General features: G+C 36.0%; 1 protein-coding gene across 1 annotated transcript; it reads left to right on the forward strand.

Moving 5' to 3' along the window:
• The first annotated feature begins 15,271 nt into the window (after positions 1–15,271).
• LOC103010277 (chromatin modification-related protein MEAF6) lies at positions 15,272–16,498 on the forward strand. Its single transcript, XM_028165143.2, has one exon. It carries the CDS (start codon positions 15,290–15,292, stop codon positions 15,863–15,865), a length of 576 nt encoding a protein of 191 aa, XP_028020944.2. The 5' UTR covers positions 15,272–15,289; the 3' UTR covers positions 15,866–16,498.
• The last annotated feature ends 7,465 nt before the right edge of the window (positions 16,499–23,963 follow it).

The raw sequence follows: 23,963 nt of genomic DNA on the forward strand, positions 1-23,963 counted from the left end.
ACAAATGCTGGAGAGGGTGTGGAGAAAAGGGAACCCTCTTGCACTGTTGGTGGGAATGTAAATTGATACAGCCACTATAGAGAACAATATGGAGGTTCCTTAAAAAACTAAAAATAGAATTACCATATGACCCAGCAATCCCACTACTGGGCATATACCCAGAGAAAACTGTAATTCAAGAAGACACATGCATCCCAATGTTCATTGCATCACTATTTACAATAGCCAGGTCATGGAAGCAACCTAAATGCCCATCGACAGATGAATGGTTAAAGAAGTGGTGGTACATATATACAATGGAATATTACTCAGCCATAAAAAGGAACGAAATTGGGTCATTTGTTGAGAGGTGGATGGATCTAGAGACTGTCATACAGAGTGAAGTAAGTCAGAAAGAGAAAAACAGATATCGTATATTAACGCATGTATGTGGAACCTAGAAAAATGGTACAGATGAACCAGTTTGCAGGGCAGAAGTTGAGACACAGATGTAGAGAACAAACGTATGGACACCAAGGGGGGAAAACCGCGGTGGGGTGGGGATGGTGGTGCGCTGAATTGGGAGACTGGGATTGACATGTATACAATGATGTGTATAAAACTGATGACTGATTAAAAAAAAAAAAGACATTTGATCATATATACATAACTATACATAGAAGAATTGTAATAGTGCAACTCTACATATGTGAAGAAGCAACGTGGGAAGACACTTCCTGGACCATAATAGACAATAAGACAGGCAATCCAGAAAATTTTAGATTATCAACAAGACTTAATCAAAAAAAAAAAAAAACACACACACATTGAGTAGCCTATCAACAGAATCTTCACCTGATCTAGGAATGAGACTTCTTAGCACCATGGGACAAAATTGGTCATAAAATGACTCCCAAACATTAGTTGAATTTAAGACCAAAGAGAAGCACTGTGAATGAAAAATGTTGCCTGCTATATCAGTAAACAAAGGATGATGCAGCCATCAAGCCAGCAGCCACTGCAGGCACCCCAAACTGTGCACCCTGAGGGGATTCATGATGGAGAAAAACAGGATACTGACCCTACAAAAGAGGATGTAAATCACATAAAGTGACCATATAAACATCATACTATATTTGCTAAAAGTTGAAAACCATGATAGAGAATGTTGCAAAGGAGGTAAGTTGAGCACTAATGTCCACATCCTACTGAGAAAAGCAATGTTGCACAAAATGGACAGACAATATATTATTTATGCATAATATTAAGCACAGAATGCATATTATTTACTGAAAGTAAAAGAAAAGAACTTTTAAAAAACTTTTTAAAAGAACAAATAGAAATGTACTTTTAGGAGAAGAAACTGGGATAAATGAACCATATTCTCTATCATTCATAAGAAGTAAAACTGATTTAAAATTGATCAAACAAATTAGGTGATTATAAAGCATTATTTAGAGTTCAAAGGAATAGTATATAATAAAACAAGAAAGTGGTAAAAATTGCTTCCCCCTAAAGAGCAGGACCAGGGCCTGTGGAAGGAAAAAAACATGTTTTTTGTTTTCATTTTTTGCTTATCAAAGTATTTGAATGATTTTTCATGTGCATGTATTGCTTCCATTTAAAAAATGTCCTGCTTGTAGTTCTCCTTGAAATAGTCTAAAATGACATATATGTGTAAAATTAGGTTTCGTTTAGCAAAAGTGTGTGAAAAGTAATTGACTTATCTAATGTCTTATGAGGCTTGAAGTTAAACAATATTAAACTATACTTTTCTGGAAGAATGTAAATAGACTCATAAAGCAGCAATAACATGACACTTGGCTATATGTTCTGCTTATCTAAGAAGTAAAACTCTTATAATAAAAAATAATGATTTTCACATTTTCTAAGGAAAAATTTTGGTAAAACTGCTAGATCTTCACTTGTATATAATAAAGCTCCTTATAATCAATAGTAGAATAAAGTCAATCAAGATATACTGTTATATTTTCAAATTTATATTGTAATAAATATCTTTATCAAAATGTGTCATCACAGAACACTGTAAAGAAACTGTTTATTTAGCAATACCTTCTCATTTCTTTCTGTGATTGGCATCAAAAGTCATGGTTGGAGCATTTAATCAAAGAACTATACTTGTAATTTTTGAATGTACATCGGGGGAGAAATTTTATTCATACTATATATGTGTATATATATATATATATTTACTTTATTTTTTCTTCCAGTTTTATTAAGAAATAATGACGTACAACACTGTATAAGTTTAAAGTGTACAGCATCATGATTTGACTTACATACATTATGAAATAATTACCACAGTAATTTTAGTGAACATCTATCATCTCATATAGATACAAAATTAAAGAAATAGAAAAAATTTTTTTTCCTTGTGATGATAAATTTTAAGATTTACTCTCTTAACGACTTTCATATATAACACACAACAGTGTTAATTATATTTATCATGTTGTACATTGCATTCCTAGTACTTATTTTTCTTATAACTTGAAGTTTGTACCTTTTGATTATCTTCATCCATTTTCCCCTCCCCCAACCTCCCAGCTCTGATAACCACAAACCTGATCTCATTCCCAATGAGTTTGTTTGTTGTTCTGAAATATAATTGACCTACAACTCTATGTTTGTTCCTTGGGCAAAACATAGTGATTCACTATTCCTATACATTTCAGAATGATCACCATGATAAGTCTAGTTACTCTTGAGAAGGAAGAAATTTTACTCTACCCTTTTAGGTTCTTCTGGTTTGTCTAAAAATTAAACTGGCATGAGACAGATAAACAGGAGAAATTAAATGAAAATTTAATAACATGTATACATGGGAAAGATGCAAGAAAACTGAGTAACTCACCAAAACAGCTGAAACACATACTGTAAATATTATCTTCAGCTAAAAAGAAAAAAGAGGATGTTGGGGGTAGTGGTTTAGGACCTCGAAGTGGGAGGGAAGCAATTGACATGAAGATGAAAAGCAAATGCTTTATAAACAATGTTTGCTGGGCCATGCAGAGACAATGGGACACAGAGAGGAATTTTAACAGAGTCTGCTATGTTCCTCCCTATTTACAAACCTAGGTCACAGTATAGTTATCTGTGGTGATAGCACTTCCTGGAACAGGCCTTCCATCTACATTCTTTAGGCAGTGAAGAGGAGGTTCAAAATTTCCTCCTAAATCTTTTGGGTCCTGATTTTTTTCAGTTCATTATAATGCACATGACAAAGAAACATTTTGGAGTGGCAAATTTTGCTCCTCTATGTTACCATCTGCCACCATACAAAGATATTACATAATTATTGACTTATTCCCCACACAGTACTTTTCATGTCTGTGACTCATTTATTTTGTAATGGGAAGTTTGTACCTCTTAATCTCCCTCAACTATTTCTCTCATTCCCTCACAACTCTGTCCTCTGGCAACCATCTGTTTGTTCTCTGTATCTGTTTTGTTATGTTTGTTCATTATTTTTTTTCAGATTCCACATATAAGAGGAGTCATATGGTATTTGTCTTCTCTGACTTATTTCACTTAGCATAATACCCTCAAGGTCCATCCATGTTGTTGCAAAAGGCAAGACTTAATTCTTTTTTATGGTTGAGTAATATTCCATTTTCTGTGTGTGTGTGTGTGTGTGTGTGTGTGTGTGTGCGTGTGTACACCCTATATATACCACATCTTCTATATCCATTCATCTATCGATAGGCACTTAGGCTGCTTCCATGTCTTGGCTATTGTAAATAATGGTGCAATGAACATAGGTGTGTACATATCTTCAAATTAGTGTTTTTTCATTTTCTCCATATAAATACCCAGAATTGGAAATGCTGGATCATATGGTAGTTTTATTTTTAATTTTTTGATGAACCTTCATACTGTTTTTCCAATAATGGCTGCACCAATTTATATTCCCACCAACAGTGGATGAATGTTCCCTTTTCTCTACATCCTCACCAACACTGACATCCTGACACATGTAAGGTGATATCTCATTGTGGTTTTGATTTGCATTTCCATGATGATTTGCGATGTTGAGCATCTTTTCATATGCCTGTTGGTAATCTGTATGTCTTCTTTGAAAAAATGTCTATTTAGCTCCTCTGCCCATTTTTCAATGGGGTTGTTTGGTTTTTTGATGTTTAGTTGTATGAATTTTTATGTATTTCTCATATTAACCCCTTAACAAATATATTGTTTGCAAGTACCTTCTCCATTCGGTAGGCATACTTTTTTGTTAATCATTTCCTTTGCCGTGCAAGAAGGTTTTTATTTTGATGTGGTCTTATTTGTTTATTTTTGCTTTGGTGTCCCTTGCCTGAGGAGACATATCCAAAAACATATTGCTAAGACTGGCGTCAAAGAGCATACTGACTGTTTTCTTCTAGAAGTTTTATGGTTTTGGGTCTTACATTTAAGTCTTTATCCCATTTTTTGTTCACTTTTGTATGTAGTGTGAGAAAATAGTTTGATTCTTTGCATCAGCCATACGGATTTCCCAACACCATTTATTGAAAAGACTGTATTTTCCCCATTGTATATTCTTGCCTCCATTCATTTCTGGGCTCTCTATTCTGTTCCATTAATCTATGTGTCTGTTTTTGTGCCAGTATCATATTGTTTTGATGACTGTAGCTTTTTAATAAAGTTTGAAATCAGGAGGCATGATGCTCCCAGATTTATTCTTTTTTCTTCAAGATTATTTTGGATATTCAGAGTCTTTTGTGTTTCCATACAAATTGTATATTTGTTCCAGTGGTGTGGAAATGTCACTTATATTTTGATAGGGATTGAATTGAATTTGTAGATTGCCTTGGGTAGCATGGTCATTTTAACAATATTAGTCCTTCCCATCCATGAACGTGGTATAGCCATATATTACTGTCATCTTTCGTTTCTTTCATCAAAGTCTTATAATTTTGTGAATGAAAGTCATTAACCTCCCATGTTAAATTTATTCTTAGGTATTTTATTCTTTTAGATACAATTGTAAATGAGATTGTTATCTTAATTTCTCTTTCTGATAGTTCATTGTTAGTGTATAATGCACAACAGATTTCTTTATATTAATTTTATATCCTGCAACTTTATTAATTTCAGCGATGAACTCTAGTAGTTTTTTGGTGGTGTCTTTATAATTTTCTACATAAGTATCAGCTCATCTGTAAACAGTGACAATTTTGTCTTTTCCAATTTGGATTTCTTTTATTTCTTTTTCTTTTTTTGTTTGATTGTTGTGCCTGCAATTTCCAATACTACATTGAATAAAAATGGCAAGAGTGGGTATCCTTGTCTTGTTCCTGATCTTAGAGGGAATGCTTTCAGCTTTCCACGATTGAGTATGATTGTGTGTAAACTTGTCATATATGGCCTTTATTATGTTGAGGTATGTTCCTTCTATACCCATTTTCTGGGAGTTTTTACCATAATGGATGTTGAATTTTGTCAAAAGCTTTTTCTGCATCTATTGAGATGATCATGTGATTTTTATTCTTCAGTTTGTTAATGTGGTATATCACATAGATTGATTTGTGGATATTGAACCATCCTTGCATCCCTGGAATAAATACCACTTGATCATGGTGTTTAACCTTTTTAAAGTATTGTTAAATTTGGTTTGCTAATATTTTGTTGAGGATTTTGCATCTAAGTTCATCAGTGATATTGGCTTCTAATTTTTTTTTGTGTGTGTGGTATCTTTGTTTTTTGTATCAGGGTGATGCTGACCTCATAGAATTAGTTTGCAAGTATTGTTTTCCCAGCAATTTTTTGGAATGGTTTGAGAAGGATAGGCATTAATTCTTCTCTAAGTGTTCCACAGAATTCACCTGTGAAACCATCTGGTCCTAGAATTATGTTTGTTGGGAGATTTTAAATTATGGATTCAATTTCACTACTGGTAATTTGTCTATTCATATTTTCTATTTCTTTCCAATTCAGTTTTGGGAGATTGTACCTTTCTAGGAATTTGTTCATTTCTTCTAGGTTGTCCATTTTTATTGGCATATAACTTTTTATAGTAATGATTTATGATCCATTGTATTTCTGTGGTGTCAGTTGTAACTTCTTTTTCATTTCTGAATTTATTAATTTGGGCCCTCTCTCTTTTTTTTATGGATGAGTAGTCTGGTGAAAGGTTTACGATTTTTTCCCCTATCTTTTAAAAGAAGCAGCTCTTAGTTTAATTGATTTTTTAAATTGGTTTTTAAGTCTCCATTTTATTTGCTTCTTCTCTGATCTTTATGATTTCTTTCCTTCTACTAAATTTGGTTTTTGTTTGTTCTTCTTTTTCTAGTTCCTTTAGGTATAAGATAAGGTTGTTTATTTGAGAATTTTCTTGTTGCCTGACATAAGCTAGTATTGCTATAAATGTCCCTCTTAAAATTGCATTTTCTGGAACATTGTGTTTTCATTTTCATTTGTCTCCAGGTATTTTTAATTTCTTCTTTGATTTCTTCAGTGCATCATTGGTTGTTTTGTAGCATACTGTTTACTGTCCATGTGTTTGCCTTTTTTTTGCAGTTTTTTCCTGTAGATGATTTCTAGTCTCATAGCATTGTGGTCAGAAAAGATGTTTGATATAATTTAAATCTTAAATTACTGAGACGTTTTGTAGCCTAGCATGTGAGCTATCCTGGAGAATGTTTCTTGTGTACTTCAAAAGAATGTGTATTCTGCTGCTTTTGGATAGAATGTTCTCTCTATATATCTATATCAATATCTATGTCTATGTCTATATCTATATCTAGTCCATTTGGTCTAATGTGTCATTTAGGGCCAGTGTTTCCTTGTTGATTTTCTGTCTGGATAATCTGTCCATTGACATAAATGTGGTGTTAATGCTCCCTACTATTTTTGTGTTACTGTCAATTTCTCCTTTTATGTCCACTAATATTTGCCTTATATATTGAGGTGCTCCTATGTTGGGTGCATATAATTACAATTGTTATATCTTCTTCTTGGATTGATCCCTTGATCATTATGTAGTGTCCTTCTTTGTCTCTTGTAATAGTCTTTGTTTTAAAGTATATTTTGTCTGATTATAAGTATTGCTACTGTGGCTTTCTTTTCATTTTTATTTGCTTGGAATACCTTTTTTCATTGTCTCACATTTAGTCTGTGTGTTTCTTTAGATCTAAAGTGAGTCTCTTCTTGGCAACATATATATGGGTCTTGTTTTTGTATCCAGTCAATCACTCTATGTCTTCTGAGTAGTGTCTTTAGTCCACTTACATTTAAAGTAACTATTATTGGGAGTCAATATGGCAGAGTATGAGGACGTGGAGTTTACATCTCCTCACAGGTGCTGTGGGAATGCATCAGAGCAATTCTCACAAAGCACCTACTGGATGCTGGGTGGGTGGCCCTCAGACCCCTAAGGGGACAGGAGGAATCCTTGTGTGACCAGGTAGAATGTGACAGGAAGGAGCAGGGAAGAAAAGTGGAGGTAGGATGGGACCAGTGTCCCTGAGGGGGGCTGGGGAAGAAGAGAGGTTCCCACACTCAGAGGGGCCCACTCACAGAAAGGGGATCAGCAGGGGTGGAGAGAGGCCTTCAGGGAATAGGGGGATCAGAGGGGAATATGGCTGGGGTCTCCCTCACCTGCTCAGGCCCTGGTGAGCCTGCTAGGGTCCTGGGCTTAAGCCCTTCCCCAGAGCCCCCTCTAGCCAAGCAGGTCCCTGGCCTGGGCCCCCCAAGGACTCCCTCCACTGCACGGGTCTCAGGCCTCAGCCCCACCTCTGCTAAAGCCTTTTCTGCCTGTGCAGGTCCCAGTCCTGAGCACAAACCCCACCAAAGCCTCTGAGGGCCACATGGATCTTGACAGCCTGAGTGCCACCCCTGACAGGGCCTCCTTTGGCTGTGCAGATCCAGGCCAGCCAAGTGCCATGCCCCCAAGACCTCCTAAGACTGCACTGGTCCCTGTGGGCATACCCATGGAGGTCTGTTCCCCAGCTGGTCTGCGCAGGCATGGGTGCACCAGGCCAGCTTCAGGAGCAGACACGTGAGAGGAACATGCACAGAGATGGGGCTGACACAGCGGGTACAGAGACCTACCTAGAGGTCTTAGAGTGCCTACTGGGGAGGCAGGGATTGGCTGTAGCTCACTTTGGGGGAAGGACACAGATAGTGGAGACACCAGGGAAGTTTTCATTTTTTTTCTTTTTTTATTGTTTTACTTTTTTATTCTTATTTTTTAATTTTATTTTTCATTTTATGTATTTATGTATTTTTTATTTTTTATTTTTTGCTGCTGTGGATCTGTTTTTTTTGTTGTTGTTGTTTCATTTTTATTTATTTTTTCTAATGTATTTTTTATTTTCCTAATTTTATTTTATTTTTTATTCTTTGTGATTGACCTCCTCTTTTTTGTTTGTTGTCTCTCTGTTTATTTTTTGCCATGCTGTTGCAGCTTGCTGGGTCTTGGTTCCCAGGCCAGGGGTCAGGCCTGAGCACCTGTGGTGGAAGTGCTGAGTCCAAGCCACTGGACTAACAGAGAACCTCAGACACCAGGGAATATTAATCAGTGTGAGCTCTCCCAAGGTTCTCAGTTTGGCACCAAGACCCAGCTCCACCCAACTGCTTGCAAACTCCAGTGCTGGAGGCCTCAGGCCAAACAACCTGGAAGACAGGAACACAACCTAAGCCATTTTAAAAAATGAGATGACAAAAAATATGTTACAGACAAAGGAGCAAGGTAAAAACCTACAAGAACAAATAAATGAAGAGTAAATAGGTAACCTACCTGAAAAAGAAGTCAAAGTAATGATAGTAAAGATGATCCAAAATCTCGGAAATAGAAGGAGGCATGGATTGAGAAAATACAAGAAATGTTTAACAATGAACTAGAAGAACTAAAGAACAAACATGCAGAGATGAACAACACAACAACTGAAATGAAAACTACACTAGAAGGAATCAATGGCAGAATAACTGAGGCAGAAAAATGAATAGTGAGCTGGAACACAGAATGGTGGAAATACCTGCTGAGGAGCAGAATAAAGAAAAAAATAATGAAAAAAAATGAAGACAGTCTCAGAGACGTCTGGGACAACATTAAATGCACCAACATTCAAATTATTGGGGTCCCAGAAGAAGAAGAGAAAGAGAAACGTTCTGAGAAAATATATGAAGAGATTATAGTTGAAAACCTCCTTAACATGGGAAAGGAAATAGCCACCCAAGTCCAGGAAGTGCAGAGAGTCTCACTCAGTATAAACCCAAGGAGAAACACGCCAAGACATATATTAATCAAACTAACAAAAATTAAATCCAAAGAAAAATATTAAAAGCAGCAAGGGGAAAACAAAAAATAACACACAAGGGAATCCCCATAAGATTATCTGCAGATTTTTCAGCAGAAACTCTGCAGGCCAGAAGGAATGGCAGGATATATTTAAAGTGATGAAAGGGAAAACTCTACAACTAAAATTACTTTACCCAACAAGGATCTCATTCAGATTCAATGGAGAAATAAAAATTTTACAGACCAGCAAAAGTTAAGAGAATTCAGCACCACCAAACCAGCTTTACAACAAATGCTAAAGGAAATTCTCTAGGTGAGAAAAACACAAGAGAAGAAAAAAACCTTCAAAAACAAACCCAAAACAATTAAGAAAATGGCAATAGAAACATACATATTGATAATTACCTTAAATGTAAATGGATTAAATGCTCCAACCAAAGCTACAGACTGGCTGAATGGATACAAAAACAAGACCTGTATATATGCTGTCTAAAGAGACCCACTTCAGACCTAGGGACACATACAGACTGAAAGTGAGGGGATGAAAAAAGATGTTCCATGCAAATGGAAATCAAAATAAAGCTGGAGTAGCAATACACATAAAAGAAAAAATAGACTTTAAAACAAAGCCTGTTACAAGAGACAAGGAAGGACACTACATAATGATCAAGGGATCAATCCAAGAAAAAGATATAACAATTGTAAATATTTATGCACCCAACATAGGAGCATTTGAATACATAAGGCAAATGTTAACAGCTGTAAAAGCAAAATCAACAGTAACACAATTGTACTGGGGGACTTAAACACCCCACTTAGACCTATGAACAGATCATCCAGACAGAAAATTAATAAGGAAACATAAGCTTGAAATGACACAAAAGACCAGATAGAATTAATTGACACTTATAGGACATTCTATCCAAAAGCAGCAGAATACACTTTCTTCTCAAGTTCACACGGAACATTGTCCAGGATAGATCACATCTTGGGTTAGAAATCAATCCTTGGCAAATTTAAGAATACTGAAATCATATCAAGCATCTTTTCCAAGCACAGCACTAAGAGATTAGAAATCAATTACAGGAAAAAAATTGTAAAAAATACAAATACATGGAGGCTAAACAATATGCTATTAAATAACCAAGTTATCACTGAAGAAATCAAAGAAGAAATTTAAAAATACATAGAAACAAATGACAATGTAAACATGATGACCCAAAAACTATGGGATGCAGAAAAAGCAGCTCTAAGTGGGAAGTTTATAACAATACAATTCTACCTCAAGAAACAAGAAAAATCTCAAATAAACAACCTAATCTTACACCTAAAGCAACTAGAGAAAGAATAACAACAACAACAATAAAAAAAAATCCCCAAAGTGAGTAGAAAGAAAGAAAGCATAAAAATCAGAGCAGAAAAAATGAAATAGAAACAAAGAAAACAATAGCAAAAATCAATGAAACTAAAACCTGGCTCTTTGAGAAGATAAACGAAATTGATAAACCTTTAGCCAGACTCATCAGGAAAAAAATGGAGAGGTTTCAAATCAATAAAATTAGAAATGAGAAAGGAGAAATTACAACAGACACCACAGATACAAGGGATCATAAGAGACTACCGTAAAAAACTATATGTCGAGAGAATGCACAACCTGGAAGAAATCGACAAATTCTTAGAAAGATATAATTTTCCAGGACTGAACCAGGAAGAAATAGAAAATATAAATAGACAAATCACAAGTAATAAAATTGAAATTGTCATTAAAAATCTTCCAACAAACAAAATTCCAGGACCAGATGGCCTCACAGGCAAATTCTATCAAATATTTAGAGAAGAGTTAACACACATCTTTCTCAAACTCTTCCAAAAAATTGCAGAGGAAGGAACACTCCCAAGCTCATTTTATGAGGCCACCATCACCCTAATACCAAAGCCAGCCAAAAAATCACAAAAATAAAATTATAGGCAAATATCACTGATGAACATAGATGCAAAACTCCTCAACAAAATACTAGCAAATAGAATCCAACAACACAGTAAAAGAATCATACACCATGATCAAGTGGGATTTATTCCAGGGGTGCAAGGATTCTTCAATATATGCAAATCAATCAATGTGGTACTCTATATCAACAAATTGAAGAATAAAAACCATATGATCATCTCAATAGATGTAGAAAAAGTTTTTGATGAAATTCAACACTGATTTATGATAAAAACTCTTTAGAAAGTGGGCATAGAGGGAACCTACCTCAACATAATAAAGGCTATATATGACAAACCCACAGCAAACATCATTCTTAATGGTGAAAAACTGAAAGCATTTCCTCTAAGATCAGGAACAAAACAAGGGTGTCCACTCTTACTACTATTATTCTACATAGTTTTGGAAGTCCTAGCCATGGCAATCAGAGAAGAAAAAGAAATAAAAGGAATCTAAATTAGAAACGAAAAAGTAAAACTGTCACTGTTTGCAGATGACATGATCCTATATGTAGAAAATCCTAAATTACTAGAGCTGATCAATGAATTTGGTAAAGTTGCAGGATACAAAATTAATACAAAGTAAGCTCTTGCAGTCCTATACACTAACAATGAAAGATCAGAAAGAGAAATCAAGGAAACAATCCCATTTACCATTGTACCAAAAAGAATCAAATACCTAGGAACAAACCTACCTAAGGTGACAAAAGACCTGTACTCAGAAAACTACATGACACCAATGAAAGAAATCAAAGATGACACAAACAGATGGAGAGATATACCATGTTCTTTTATTGGAAGAATCAATATTGTGAAAATGCAAATCTACCCAAAGCAATCTACAGATTCAATGCAATCCCTGTCAAATTACCAATGGCATTTTTCACAGAATTAGAACAAAAAACTTTACAGTTTGTATGGAAGCACAAAAGACCCCGAATAGCCAAAGCAGTCTTGAGAAAGAAAAACGGAGCTGAAGGAATCAGGTTCCCTGACTTCAGACTATACTACAAAGCTACAGTAATCAAGACAGTATGGTACTGGCACAAAAACAGAAATATAGATCAATGGAACAGGATAGAAAGCCCAGAGTTAAACACACACACATATGGTCACCTTATCTTTGACAAAGGAGACAAGAATATACAACGGAGAAAAGACAGTCTCTTCAATAAGTGGAGCTGGGAAAACTGGACAGCTACATGTAAAAGAATGAAATTAGAACACTCCCTAACACCGTACCCAAAAATAAACCCCAAATGGATTAAAGACCTAAATGTAAGACCAGACACTATAAAACTCTTAGAGGAAAACATAGGAAGAACACTCTTTGACATAAATCACAACTGATCTTTTTTGACCCACCTCCTAGAGTAATGAAAAAAAAAAACCCAAAAATAAACAAACAGGACCCAATTAAACTTAAAAGCTTTTACACAGCAAAGGAAATCATAAACAAAATGAAAAGACAACCCACAGAATAAGAGAAAAATTTGCAAACAATGGATTTGCAATCAAGGGATTTGTCTCCAAAATTTACAAACAGCTCATGCAGCTCAATATCCAAAAAACAAACAACCCAATCAAAAAGTGGGCAGAAGACTTAAATAGACATTTCTCCAAGAAGAAATACTGATGGTCAAGAGGCACATGAAAAGATATTCAACATCACTAATTATTAGAGGAATGCAAATCAAAACTACAAGAGGTATCACCTCACACTGGTCAGAATGGCCATCATCAAAAAATCTACAAACAGTAAATACTGGAGAGGGTGTGGAGAGAAGGAAACCCTCTTGAACTGTTGGTGGGAATGTAAACTGATTCAGCCACTATGGAGAACAGTATGGAGCTTCCTTAAAAAACTAAAAATAGAACTACCATATGACCCATTAATGCCACTACTGGACATATACTCTGAGAAAACCATAATTCAAAAAGACACATGCACCCCAATGTTCATTGCAGCAATATTTACAATAACCAGGACATAGAAGCAACCTAAATGTCTATAAAGAGATGAATTGTTAATGGAACAAAACTGGGTCATTTGTGAAGATGTGGATGGACATAGAGACTGTCATACAGAGTGAAGTAAGTCAGAAAGAGAAAAACAAATATTGTATATTAACACATGTATGTGGAATCTAGAAAAATGGTACAGATGAACCTATTTGCAAAGCAGAAATAGAGACACAGATGTAGAGAACAAACGTATGGACACCAAGTGGGTGAAGGAGGGGTAGGGTGAATTGGGAGATTGGGATTGACATATATACACTGCTATGTATGGCATAGATAACTAGTGAGAGCCTGCTGTATAGCATGGGGAACTCTACTCGATGCTCTGTGGTGACATAGATGGGAGGGAAATCCAGAAGGGAAGGAATATGTGTATATGTATGGCTGATTCATTTCACTGTACAGCAGAAACTAGCACAACATTTTGAAGCAACTATACCCAAATAAATTTTAAAAAATAAAGTAACTATTAATATTTTTTAAATTCCCCACCCCTGAAGGGTAAGGGGAGGGAGGGAGTGCTGACTTGGCACACCAGCTTGTCCTGCTGACTCCCACACTTCACCTACTCTGCTGCAGTCTTCAGCTGTGCCAGCCCCCTCCCTTGCCTAAAGTAATTATTGATAGGCATGTACTTAGTACAATTCGAGTGCTGTGTCCCTGCCCAGCTAGCTGCTTGGACTGGTGCTGACAGGTTGGTGGATGTGACCAGGCCCCAGCACTAAAAATCTATAGGGAGGATTCTGAAATGGTGCTTGCCAGCAGCAGTGTCCTCATGGTAGAACAAGTTCCCCAAAGTAGGTGCTGCCTGCATCTATGTCACCAGGATGAGTTCCAGTTGCCTCCTGTCTCTTTGAGAGGCTCTCTAAGATAAGCAAGTGTGAAAGGACTCAGGCTCCTTTCAAATTACTGCTTTTGCCATGGGTCTTGGAACATGTAAGATTTTTTGTGCATGCTTTAAGATTGGAGATTCTGTTTCCTACAGCTCTCTGGTTCTCCTTCAGTAAGCCCTGCTGGCCTTCAAAGCCAAAGTTTGGGGGGTATCACCTTCCCATTGCAGGATTTCCCAGGCTGGGGAGCCTGATGTAGGACTCAGACCCCTCACTCTTTGGGGATAACCTCTGCAATTGTGATTATCCTCCTGTATGTGAGTAGTCTACTTGGGGGTGTGAGTCTTGACTGTACCATGTCTCCACCTCTCCTACACTTCTCTTTGTGGTTCCCTTTTTATATCTTTAGTGGTAGAAGATGTTTTCTACTAGTCTTTAGGTCATTCTCATTGATAGTTTCTTTGTAAATAGTTTTAATTTTGGTGTGCCCTTGGGAGGAGGTGATCTCAGGGTCTTCCTAATCAGCCATGTTGGCCACCTCCCTCTGACCTTATTGTTCATGTATAATTGATGGTGATGACCATTGTCAATAGAACCATCATATTAAAAAACACAGAACCATGCAATAGATTCATAAAAGGGGATGTACACATGTATTGACACCTTCTTGGAAATTTCCATCCACTCAAACCAAACAAAGTGTGGGCCAACAGCCCTGGGGAGTCTCAAGGTGGAAGAGAGATGTGCATACAAACCCTCAGTCTCTGCTGAACACTGAGAACTATTGACATAGATCTTTATAATAGTTGGCCAACTGGTCATCAGTGAAGACCCAAAGATACCCTGGGAGTCTAAGTTGTTGGCATTATGATTGTTATCTGAAAGGAAAAAGAAAACTTTAAATATGAATATTTAAAAAGTGAATTAGTTTTTCCTTATAAAGTAAAATAAGGGAAATGATGTTTTGTTACAAAAACTAAATTAAAAGAAAAATTGAAACTATGGAAAATCCATTAAAAACTCAGGTTTAACTTAGTTAAAATCTATCTAGTGCTATGACTATAGCTGTTGATAGAGTTCTTTCTTTTTTCTTTTTTTTTTTTTTTTTTTGGTCTTTTTCAATTTCACCTTCTTTGAAATTTCTTTCTCTAACATTAATCTTGTATTACCGCCCCCAGCCTGGTGCCGCCACCGCCCGCCTCGGCACAACATGGCGATGCACAACAAGGTGGCGCCACTGCAGATCCCAGACACCCGGCGAGAGCTGGCGGAGCTCGTGAAGTGGAAGCAGGAGCTTGCGGAAACACTGGCAAACTTGGAGAGACAGATCTATGCTTTTGAAGGAAGCTACCTGGAAGACACTCAGATGTATGGCAACATTATTCGTGGCTGGGATCGGTATCTGACCAACCAAAAAAACTCCAATAGCAAAAACGATAGAAGGAACCGGAAGTTTAAGGAAGCAGAGCGGCTCTTCAGTAAATCCTCAGTTACTTCAGCAGCTGCAGTAAGTGCATTGGCAGGAGTTCAGGACGAGCTCATTGAAAAGAGGGAGCCAGGAAGTGGGACAGAAAATGATACTTCTCCAGACTTCCACAATCAGGAAAATGAGCCCAGCCAGGAGGACCCTGAGGATCTGGATGGATCTGTGCAGGAAGTGAAACCTCAGAAGGCTGCTTCTTCTACTTCCTCAGGGAGTCATCATAGCAGCCATAAAAAACGAAAGAATAAAAACCGGCACAGGATTGATCTGAAGTTAAACAAAAAACCACGAGCTGATTATTAGAAGACTCATTAGTGCAGAAGTGTCCAGGCTATAGAGCCCTGCTTCCCTCCTCTGACCTCACAAAGATAAACACCCCTCACCTGGCTGCGTGGCCATCCATCTCTGCTTTCCCAGACCCGGTGCCTGTGACTATGAGTAGTTTGTTCTGAAATGTGGTGACAAACAAGTCATTTCTGTAAGACCATATCGGAGCATTTACTTTGTGTCATTTTCAGTAACAATTGCAGGAAGACCCAAGACATTGTTTTAATTCCAGCAAGTTGCTAACTGTGCATTTCTCCCTTCTTGGAACCAATGTCTCCCCCGTCAAACTGGCTGGCACCAGCTTCATCTGTGATGCGCATCGAGAAATGTTCTCTAGGTTTGTTTTATGCTGAAAATAGAACAAGTCACATTTCAGAGGGAGGCTGTAAATATCTGGCGTTTTCTTATTTTGTTTGTGTTTTATCATTTTTCTATGATTGTTTTTACCATCTTATTTTCTTTTGGGACTTTTTGTAATGCCATTGTACAGCTCATACCTTCCTGCTGACATATCTGATAATCTGTTTCGTGCAGTTGCCAATATTCTTAACTGAAAATAATTTGGTTTACCATAAATAAAATGGGGACTTGGCTTTCTGTTTTTTTGCAGAGAGAAGGTAAAGAGTGTTTGTTTAATAATTACCTATCTTAAATCTTTTTGAGTTGGAAGCAGTTTCATGTTCAAGGAACAGGAAAAGCTGAAAAACATAAGTTTAAATCAATCCTTTTAAAATAGGTATTTTTATTCTTTTGTATAAATAAAATTTCACAGGCTTTGACTTCTCATCCTTCACTTTTAAACTTGAGATTGTTTTTTCACTTACTTATTCGTATCATGCCTTACAGAAATTTATTTTTCCATCTTTTCTGTCTTTGATGGTATTTGCCTGATTAAATATTGCTCTAAAAATCACTAAGGCAAATGGAAAGGCTCTAAATTGTACCCAAAGCTGATAACGCCTGGAGTCCTTGAGCAAAGTGAATGACAGGATCACCGAGAGGCCGCGATGCCCAGCAAATGCCCCTTCCTTTCAGGGTGGATGGGCTGAGGAACCCGTTGACGGTTGTTACCTGCCTCTGGAGCAGCGGCCATCCACCTTGGCTGCACACTGGAATCACCTGGGATGCTTACAAAAATACCAGTGCCTGGGTCCCACTCCCCAAGACTCTGACTCGGGTACAGCCTCGTATTGGGGATATTCTTTCAAAGAGTCCCTGGCATTCTGATAAGAAACCAAGTTGACAACCACTGCATTAGGAGACTGGATTGTTCGATTTAAATCCTGTGTCATGAATCAGTCTAAGGGATAAGCTGTGGGGCCTCACCTTTCCTTTGACTCTATTTAGTCATAGTCCTTTACTATGTCCATATCTTTGTTAGAAAAAATATGTTCCATTTGTGGCAATATTGGTAGAGCTGAAATACGGATGGCATCTGTTATCCAAACACGTCTACCTTGTCAGATGTGCAAAAGCTTCCTCTTGTTCTCAAATAAACATTTTTTTTATTGAAAAAAAAAATCTTGTATTACCTCCCAACAATTCTTTTTTAAAAAATATTTTCAAGAAAATTTAATTTTTTGTTTTGCAAAATCATTGAAGGAAGAACTAGATTTTGTTGAAGAAAATCAGAAATAGATTTTTTTAGACCACTAAACATGAAACAAGCATAATTTTTCAAGCCCACAGAAGGAGTATTTGGCTTTTATTGGTCTCACCAGCAAAGGTGACTGCTCTCAACTGCAGGGCAACCTCAGAAACAGCAATCACTGTTGAGACCACTGAGTGACTCTGATGCTGGCTATAAGTGTCTATTTTGCTGGAAGGGAGAAGGGAGGGAAAGATGGAGGAGTTGAGTATGGAGTCAGGGATTGCCTAGGCCATTTCCCATACCTCTTCCAATAACTCCAAAGCCAATTATTACATTGGAGCATCTGCTAAACATCAATTGAAGTGAAGAGAGAGTTTTGAAGATCTTTTTGCTTCCAAAAAAGCACACACTTTGCTCTTCTGAATGATCCATGTAATAACCTTAACTTTCTACGTCTCCTAGCTTGTGGAAATCATCTCCATAGCAATACTACTCTAAATTGTGCAATTTTCCTTATATCAGACTTGATTTTCTCTATACCTTGTTCCCCAAGAAACCTGAGCTGTATCTGCATGTCTGATTTTCACCCTATCCCCATCAACTGGCATTCAAACATGACTCTTCTAAAGCACTCAGAAGTCACTATCAGGCACTGATGTTTCACATACCTGAACGGGTATTTTAATTGCATAAACCTAAAAGGTAAATCATCTTATTTCACTGTGATTCAGAGGATAAGGAGGAAGTTGATCTATGTTTCCACTAAGGTAGCCAAAGAACATTCACATGAAGGGACAAAGGGAGAGGAACTGGCAAGAGTTCAAAAAGATACAATTCTGAAAAAATTTAAGTAACCCACAGAAAGATAGGAAAAAGGAATATACAACCATGAAAAAAACAAACAAAACAAACAAAAAATAAAATGGAACACTTAAGCTCTCACATATCAGTAATTACATTGAATATAAATAGTTTAACATGTAACAGTCTCAAAAAACAAATTTTAGAAATGGAGAAGAAATAAATGATTTCCAGGGTTAGGAATTGTTGGGGAAGGAGGTATGACTATAAGGGATAGCATGAGGGAGATCTTTGTTGTTATGGTATCTCAATTGCTGTAGTGGTTGTACAAATCTACACATATGATAAAATGACATGAAACTAACTACACACACACACACACACACAAACACACATATTCTGCAATCATCAAAATCCTAGCTTTGATTTGTACTATAATTATGTAAGATGCAACCATTAGGGCAGTTGCATGAAGGATAAAAGAGAACACTATTATCTGAAACTTTCTGTAAATCTATGATTATTTCAGAATAAAAAGTTTAGAAATAATTACAAAGAAACACAGAGATAAGTATACGAGTGGAAAATATATTCTCAGATTTTAAAAAAACACTGGGAAAGTATGCCACCACCATAATAGCCTTACTAAAGAAAATTCTAAAGGACATTCTTTAGGAAGAAAGAAAACTGTACCAGATGGTATTTCCAAAAGCAAGAATAATGAAGAGTGCTTAAACTAGAAATATAGGAGTTACTGTAAACACACATTGATGATTAAAAAACCATAGAATTTTTATGCAACTAGTAAAAACCCTCAAAATATATGAAGCAAAAGTTGACAAAATTGAATGGAGAAAAAGACAGTTCTATAATAATAATTGGAGACTTTAATACCCCATTCTCAATAATAGAACAACTAGACAGAAGACATTTAAAGAAATAGAGACATTGCACAACACAATACGCCAACTAGATCTGATGTTTACAGAAATTAAGAACTTTTGTGTATCAAAGAACATTATCTATAAAGCACAAAGACAACCTACAGAATGGGAAAAAAAAATACAAATACCTGACAAGTGATTAACTTCTAGAATATATAAATAATTCCTACAACTGAACAATGGAAACAACAAAAAAAACAAACAATCCAATTCAAAAATGGTCAGAGTACATGAATAGACATTTCTCTATTAAAGAAGATCTATAAATGTCCAATAAACACATGAAAAATGTTCAATATCATTAGTCATTAGATAAATGCAAATCAAAACCACAAAGAGATAGCACTTCACAGCTACGAGGATGCCTATAATATAGAAAAACAGAAAACAACAAATATTGGTAAGAAGGTAGAGAAATTGGAACCCTCATGCATTTAAGGTAGGAATACAAAATGGTGAAACTACTGTGGAAGACAGTTTGGTGGTTCCTCAGATAGCCAAAGATAGAACTACCATGTGACCAATGGAAAAAGACATTAGAACAGATATTTGTATACTCACGTTTATAGCATCATTATTCACAACAGCTAAAAGGTAGAAATAACCCATGTCCTCTGACAGATGAATAGGTAAAAAAAGTTGGTATATACATACAAGGTAATACTATCCAGCCATAAAAAGAAATGAAATTTTGATATATGCTACAATATGAATAGACATTGAAAAGATTATGCTTAGTAAAATAAGCCAGACACAGAAGGACACATGTTGTTTAGTTCCATTTATATGAGGTACCTAGAATAGGCAAATTCACTAATACAGAAAGTAAAGTATAGTTTACCAGGGAATAGGGAGTAGGGGGAATGGTGAATTGCTGTTTAATGGCTATGGAGTTTATGTTAGGGATAATGAAAAAGTTTGAAATATAGATAATAGTGATGGTTACATAACATTGTGAATGTGTTAATGCCTCTGAATTGAGCACTTACAAGTGATTATAATAATAAATATTATAGTACATATATTTTACCACGATTTTAAAAGAATATAAAAAGCAATTACATCACCTTGTGAGATTTTAAAAAGGAAAAATTAAAATTTTAATAACAGCCACATTAACAAGGAAAGGAAGGTAAATGAAATCAAACTGTATTCCAGGGCTCTTGTATTATTTAGGATGAGGTAAAGATACAAGTTAAACTTAGACTTTAATCAATTAAGTATCCATGTTATCATTACTATGTCAAAAATTTTTGAATTAGAGAAAGTACAACTTCCAAATTAAATGGGAGAAAAATTAGACAAGAAAATATAAACAATCAGTCTAAGACAAGAAAAGGCAGTAAAAAGACAAGGATGCTTACTCCCATCACTCCTATTCAACATAGTACTGAAGTCTTAGCCAGAGCAATAAAGCAAGAAAAAGAAATAAAAGGCTTCAGCATTGGAAAAGAAGAAGTGAAATTATCTCTAATTGCAGATGACATATTTTTAAATACAGAAAATCCTAAAGACTTTGCAAAAAAACCTGTTTGATCTAATCAAGGAATTCAGTAAAGTTTTAGGATACAAAATTAACATGCAAAAATCAGTAGCATTTCTATACACTAACAATGAAGTATTAGAAAAAGAAATAAAGAAAATGATCCCATTTTCAATAACAAAAAACCATAAAATACTTAGGAATAAATTTAACCAGGGACTCATCAAGTGGACAATTCTAAGATTCATTCCATATAGCTCCTCAAAATGTTCTGGCAGAATTGAGCTGTACCCATAGATCTGAGTTCTTATTCATTTTTAGATTAGCTTTCCCTTCTCTCTTTTATGCTCCCCAGCCCCTCACATTTCTGTTTCCCACAATCACTTTCCAAATAAATCAGATGCATGCATACCTTTGTGCTAGGCTCCATTTTTAGAGAAAGTTGCTGAGAAAAATTGAGTTTAAATATTAATATTAGGTTCCTAGAAAACAAAGTATATAAAATACAGGCAATCATTAGTTGCAGAGAAGGAAAAATATTATTCTTGAATGAAAGAAATTGTAGTAATAGTATACCATATGGTTAAGTTCAGAATAGCAGGTGGATAGTTATCATAATGTAAAATTTGAATAGTGATCCAATTACATTATGCAAAATGATAATATTAGGTTATTGGGAGAATGGGGAATGATTACTGTAGATAGGTGTGCTGGGAGTAAGAAGCTGAAGGAAAACCAAAACATCATTTCCAATAGTGGGAATTTAATAGAGAAATCTTAAAACTTTATAATCAAGAAGTAGCAAAATGAGCACGTTATTTGGCGATGTGGGGGTAAATATCAAAAATAATCACTGAAAGAGTTAAAACTGATTGCCTCTTGGGTGTGGAAAATTGAGATGAGGGGACAATTCAGGAGACCATAGGACATAATGTTTATAAAAATAAAAACTAAATTTTAAGAAGTACCCAGAGTAAAAAAAAATATGTTACCAGGTGACATTGCTTAATAGTCAGGGGTGGGAGACAAGGAGAGTCCTTTTTTGCTGCTCCCAACTGTTCCACTAGAATGTAAAAAGAGTAATAATAATTGTGAGAAAGGGTCTATCTTCCATTCTCCATATTATTCAGGAATGCTCCTAATGTGAATCTACTTGGCTCTTGTCATTGGTTTATCCTACTCTCAGAGGAATAGATCTGATGCCTGCAAGTGTCAAAAAGACTCAGAGGACCTGATTACTCACATTTTAGAAATTGGTTCTCTTTGGAATATGGAATGTAAAAAGATATGAAGGACACATACAGGCTGAAAATGAGGGGATGGAAAAGGTATTCCATGCAAATGGAAACCAAAAGAAAGCTGGAGTAGCAATATTCATATCAGACAAAATAGACTTTAAAATAAAGATGGTTACAAGAGGCTTCCTTGCTTTGGTTTGATGTGACCAGAAATGGGTATGATGGATATGATGTCAGTGACTCCTACTAGATCAGAACATGGTATTAATTGATTTCCAGCTTCTGTTACTTTTTCCAAAGGGGAAGCCAAATAATTGAGTGGGCGTTGTTAATCCAAAATCATCAAGATATGCAAGGCAGCAGGGCTAAACCATGAGGCAAGTTCAGTCTCTTACCAACTCTGTCACCTACTTTTATCATTGGAAGACTGGTTGTCTTAGGAGTAGAGGATTTCCCTCTGGCTTGTGAGCTCTTAAACCTAACTATATGCAGGGGATTTATTAGTGAGTTAGTTAATTTACCTAACTTAAGCAGGCAAATTTTCACCACCCAAATAACTAAAAGATTTCTGTGAGCTGAGTAAGATAAGGTCATTATTTTTTTCTCTTAGGCTATGGCACTCATTCATAAAACAGGTTGACATTTATAGTGATAACATGCAGTGAGAAGGGAGTGGAGCCTCTGCCAGCCTGGAATCCAGAGTGTCTGTGTGGGACAGAGCTTCTTGTCCACCCTTATTGGACATGTAGCATAAGTGAGAATTAATTCTTTATTGTGTCCAACCACTGAGATTTTGAGGTTTTTTGTCACCAGTGCTTAACCTGAATAGTCCTAAAACAAAAAATTAAAAAACAATAATTATTTAAATATGGATAACTAAGAATATATTTTTAGCCAATGAAAATACTTTAATTGAATTTTAATGGTCAATACAAAATTAATGTAATTTTTAAAATTTAAATTTAGAAATTAGATCTTTATTATTCATTTGGTTAATATTTTCAGATACATTTTTTTTTTCTCCATAGTTCAACATACTAATTTCCACAAAGGCACATAATTTACAGAGTATAACTACTTTATATTTGACTTTGAGAAATGAGATGAGGTCTATGGCCTGGGGGTTCCAAGTTATTGATGAGTCATCCACCCAGATGCTGATCTTACCGAAAGCAATATGGAAGTAAAGTGGGAGGAGTTAAAGTTTTCGGTCGCCAAGGGTCAGTGAGAAAGTAGATAGAAGGGAGGGTGAGGGTAGTACTACCCAGCAGCACAAACTTCAAGGGAAGAAAAATGGTTTGGAGGTAGCCATGAGGCATATGGAACTGGGGAAGAGCGTCATGGTGAGAGGCCAGTTTTTGGTTAAGGAAGGAAAAGGAGAGATGGTTTAGAAAGGGATGTGTGTATGGAGACACTGTTGATCAGGAATTCTAGAAGCACTGAGAAAGGGTTTGGAGAGAAGAAGACTGATAGGGTCAGATTATGTAACATCCACAATAGTAGCCAGGAGAGGGAGGTGGTGAATGAGGGAAATTCCAGGAGACTATGGCAGAAGTGAGCAGGGAAGTGAGCCCTGATGGATCTTGATCTGCTTCCTAGGGGAAAGAGGATAATAAGTTCCACATTAAGATTGTTAATACTCAGGTTGATGATGTGGCTGATTTATGGAAACTGCACCTTTAGAATATATCTCTCATAAGCACAGTATGTGTTTTTCACAGTGTAGACACAAATATAAATGTATTAAATTGAATTTCTTAGCAAATGCTATGAAAAGAATAATTCTATATCTTTTCTTTCCTTATTGGAAGGGAGGTCCTTCCAATTACATATCCTACAACAGTATTTCCTCTTCCCATGATATCACAAGCATTTGAGTGTAACTAAATGATCCTCATATAATACCATTAGCTGGAAGTTTTACTGGAGCTGCAAAGTGAAAGCCAGGAGGAAATTTTAGTTAAAGCTGCAGATGTTGTTCTTTCCAATATGTCATAGAGTTACAAAATATAGGACC

The sequence above is a fragment of the Balaenoptera acutorostrata genome, chromosome 6 (genome assembly GCF_949987535.1).
Source record: "Balaenoptera acutorostrata chromosome 6, mBalAcu1.1, whole genome shotgun sequence".
NCBI classification, from domain to species: Eukaryota; Metazoa; Chordata; class Mammalia; order Artiodactyla; family Balaenopteridae; genus Balaenoptera; species Balaenoptera acutorostrata.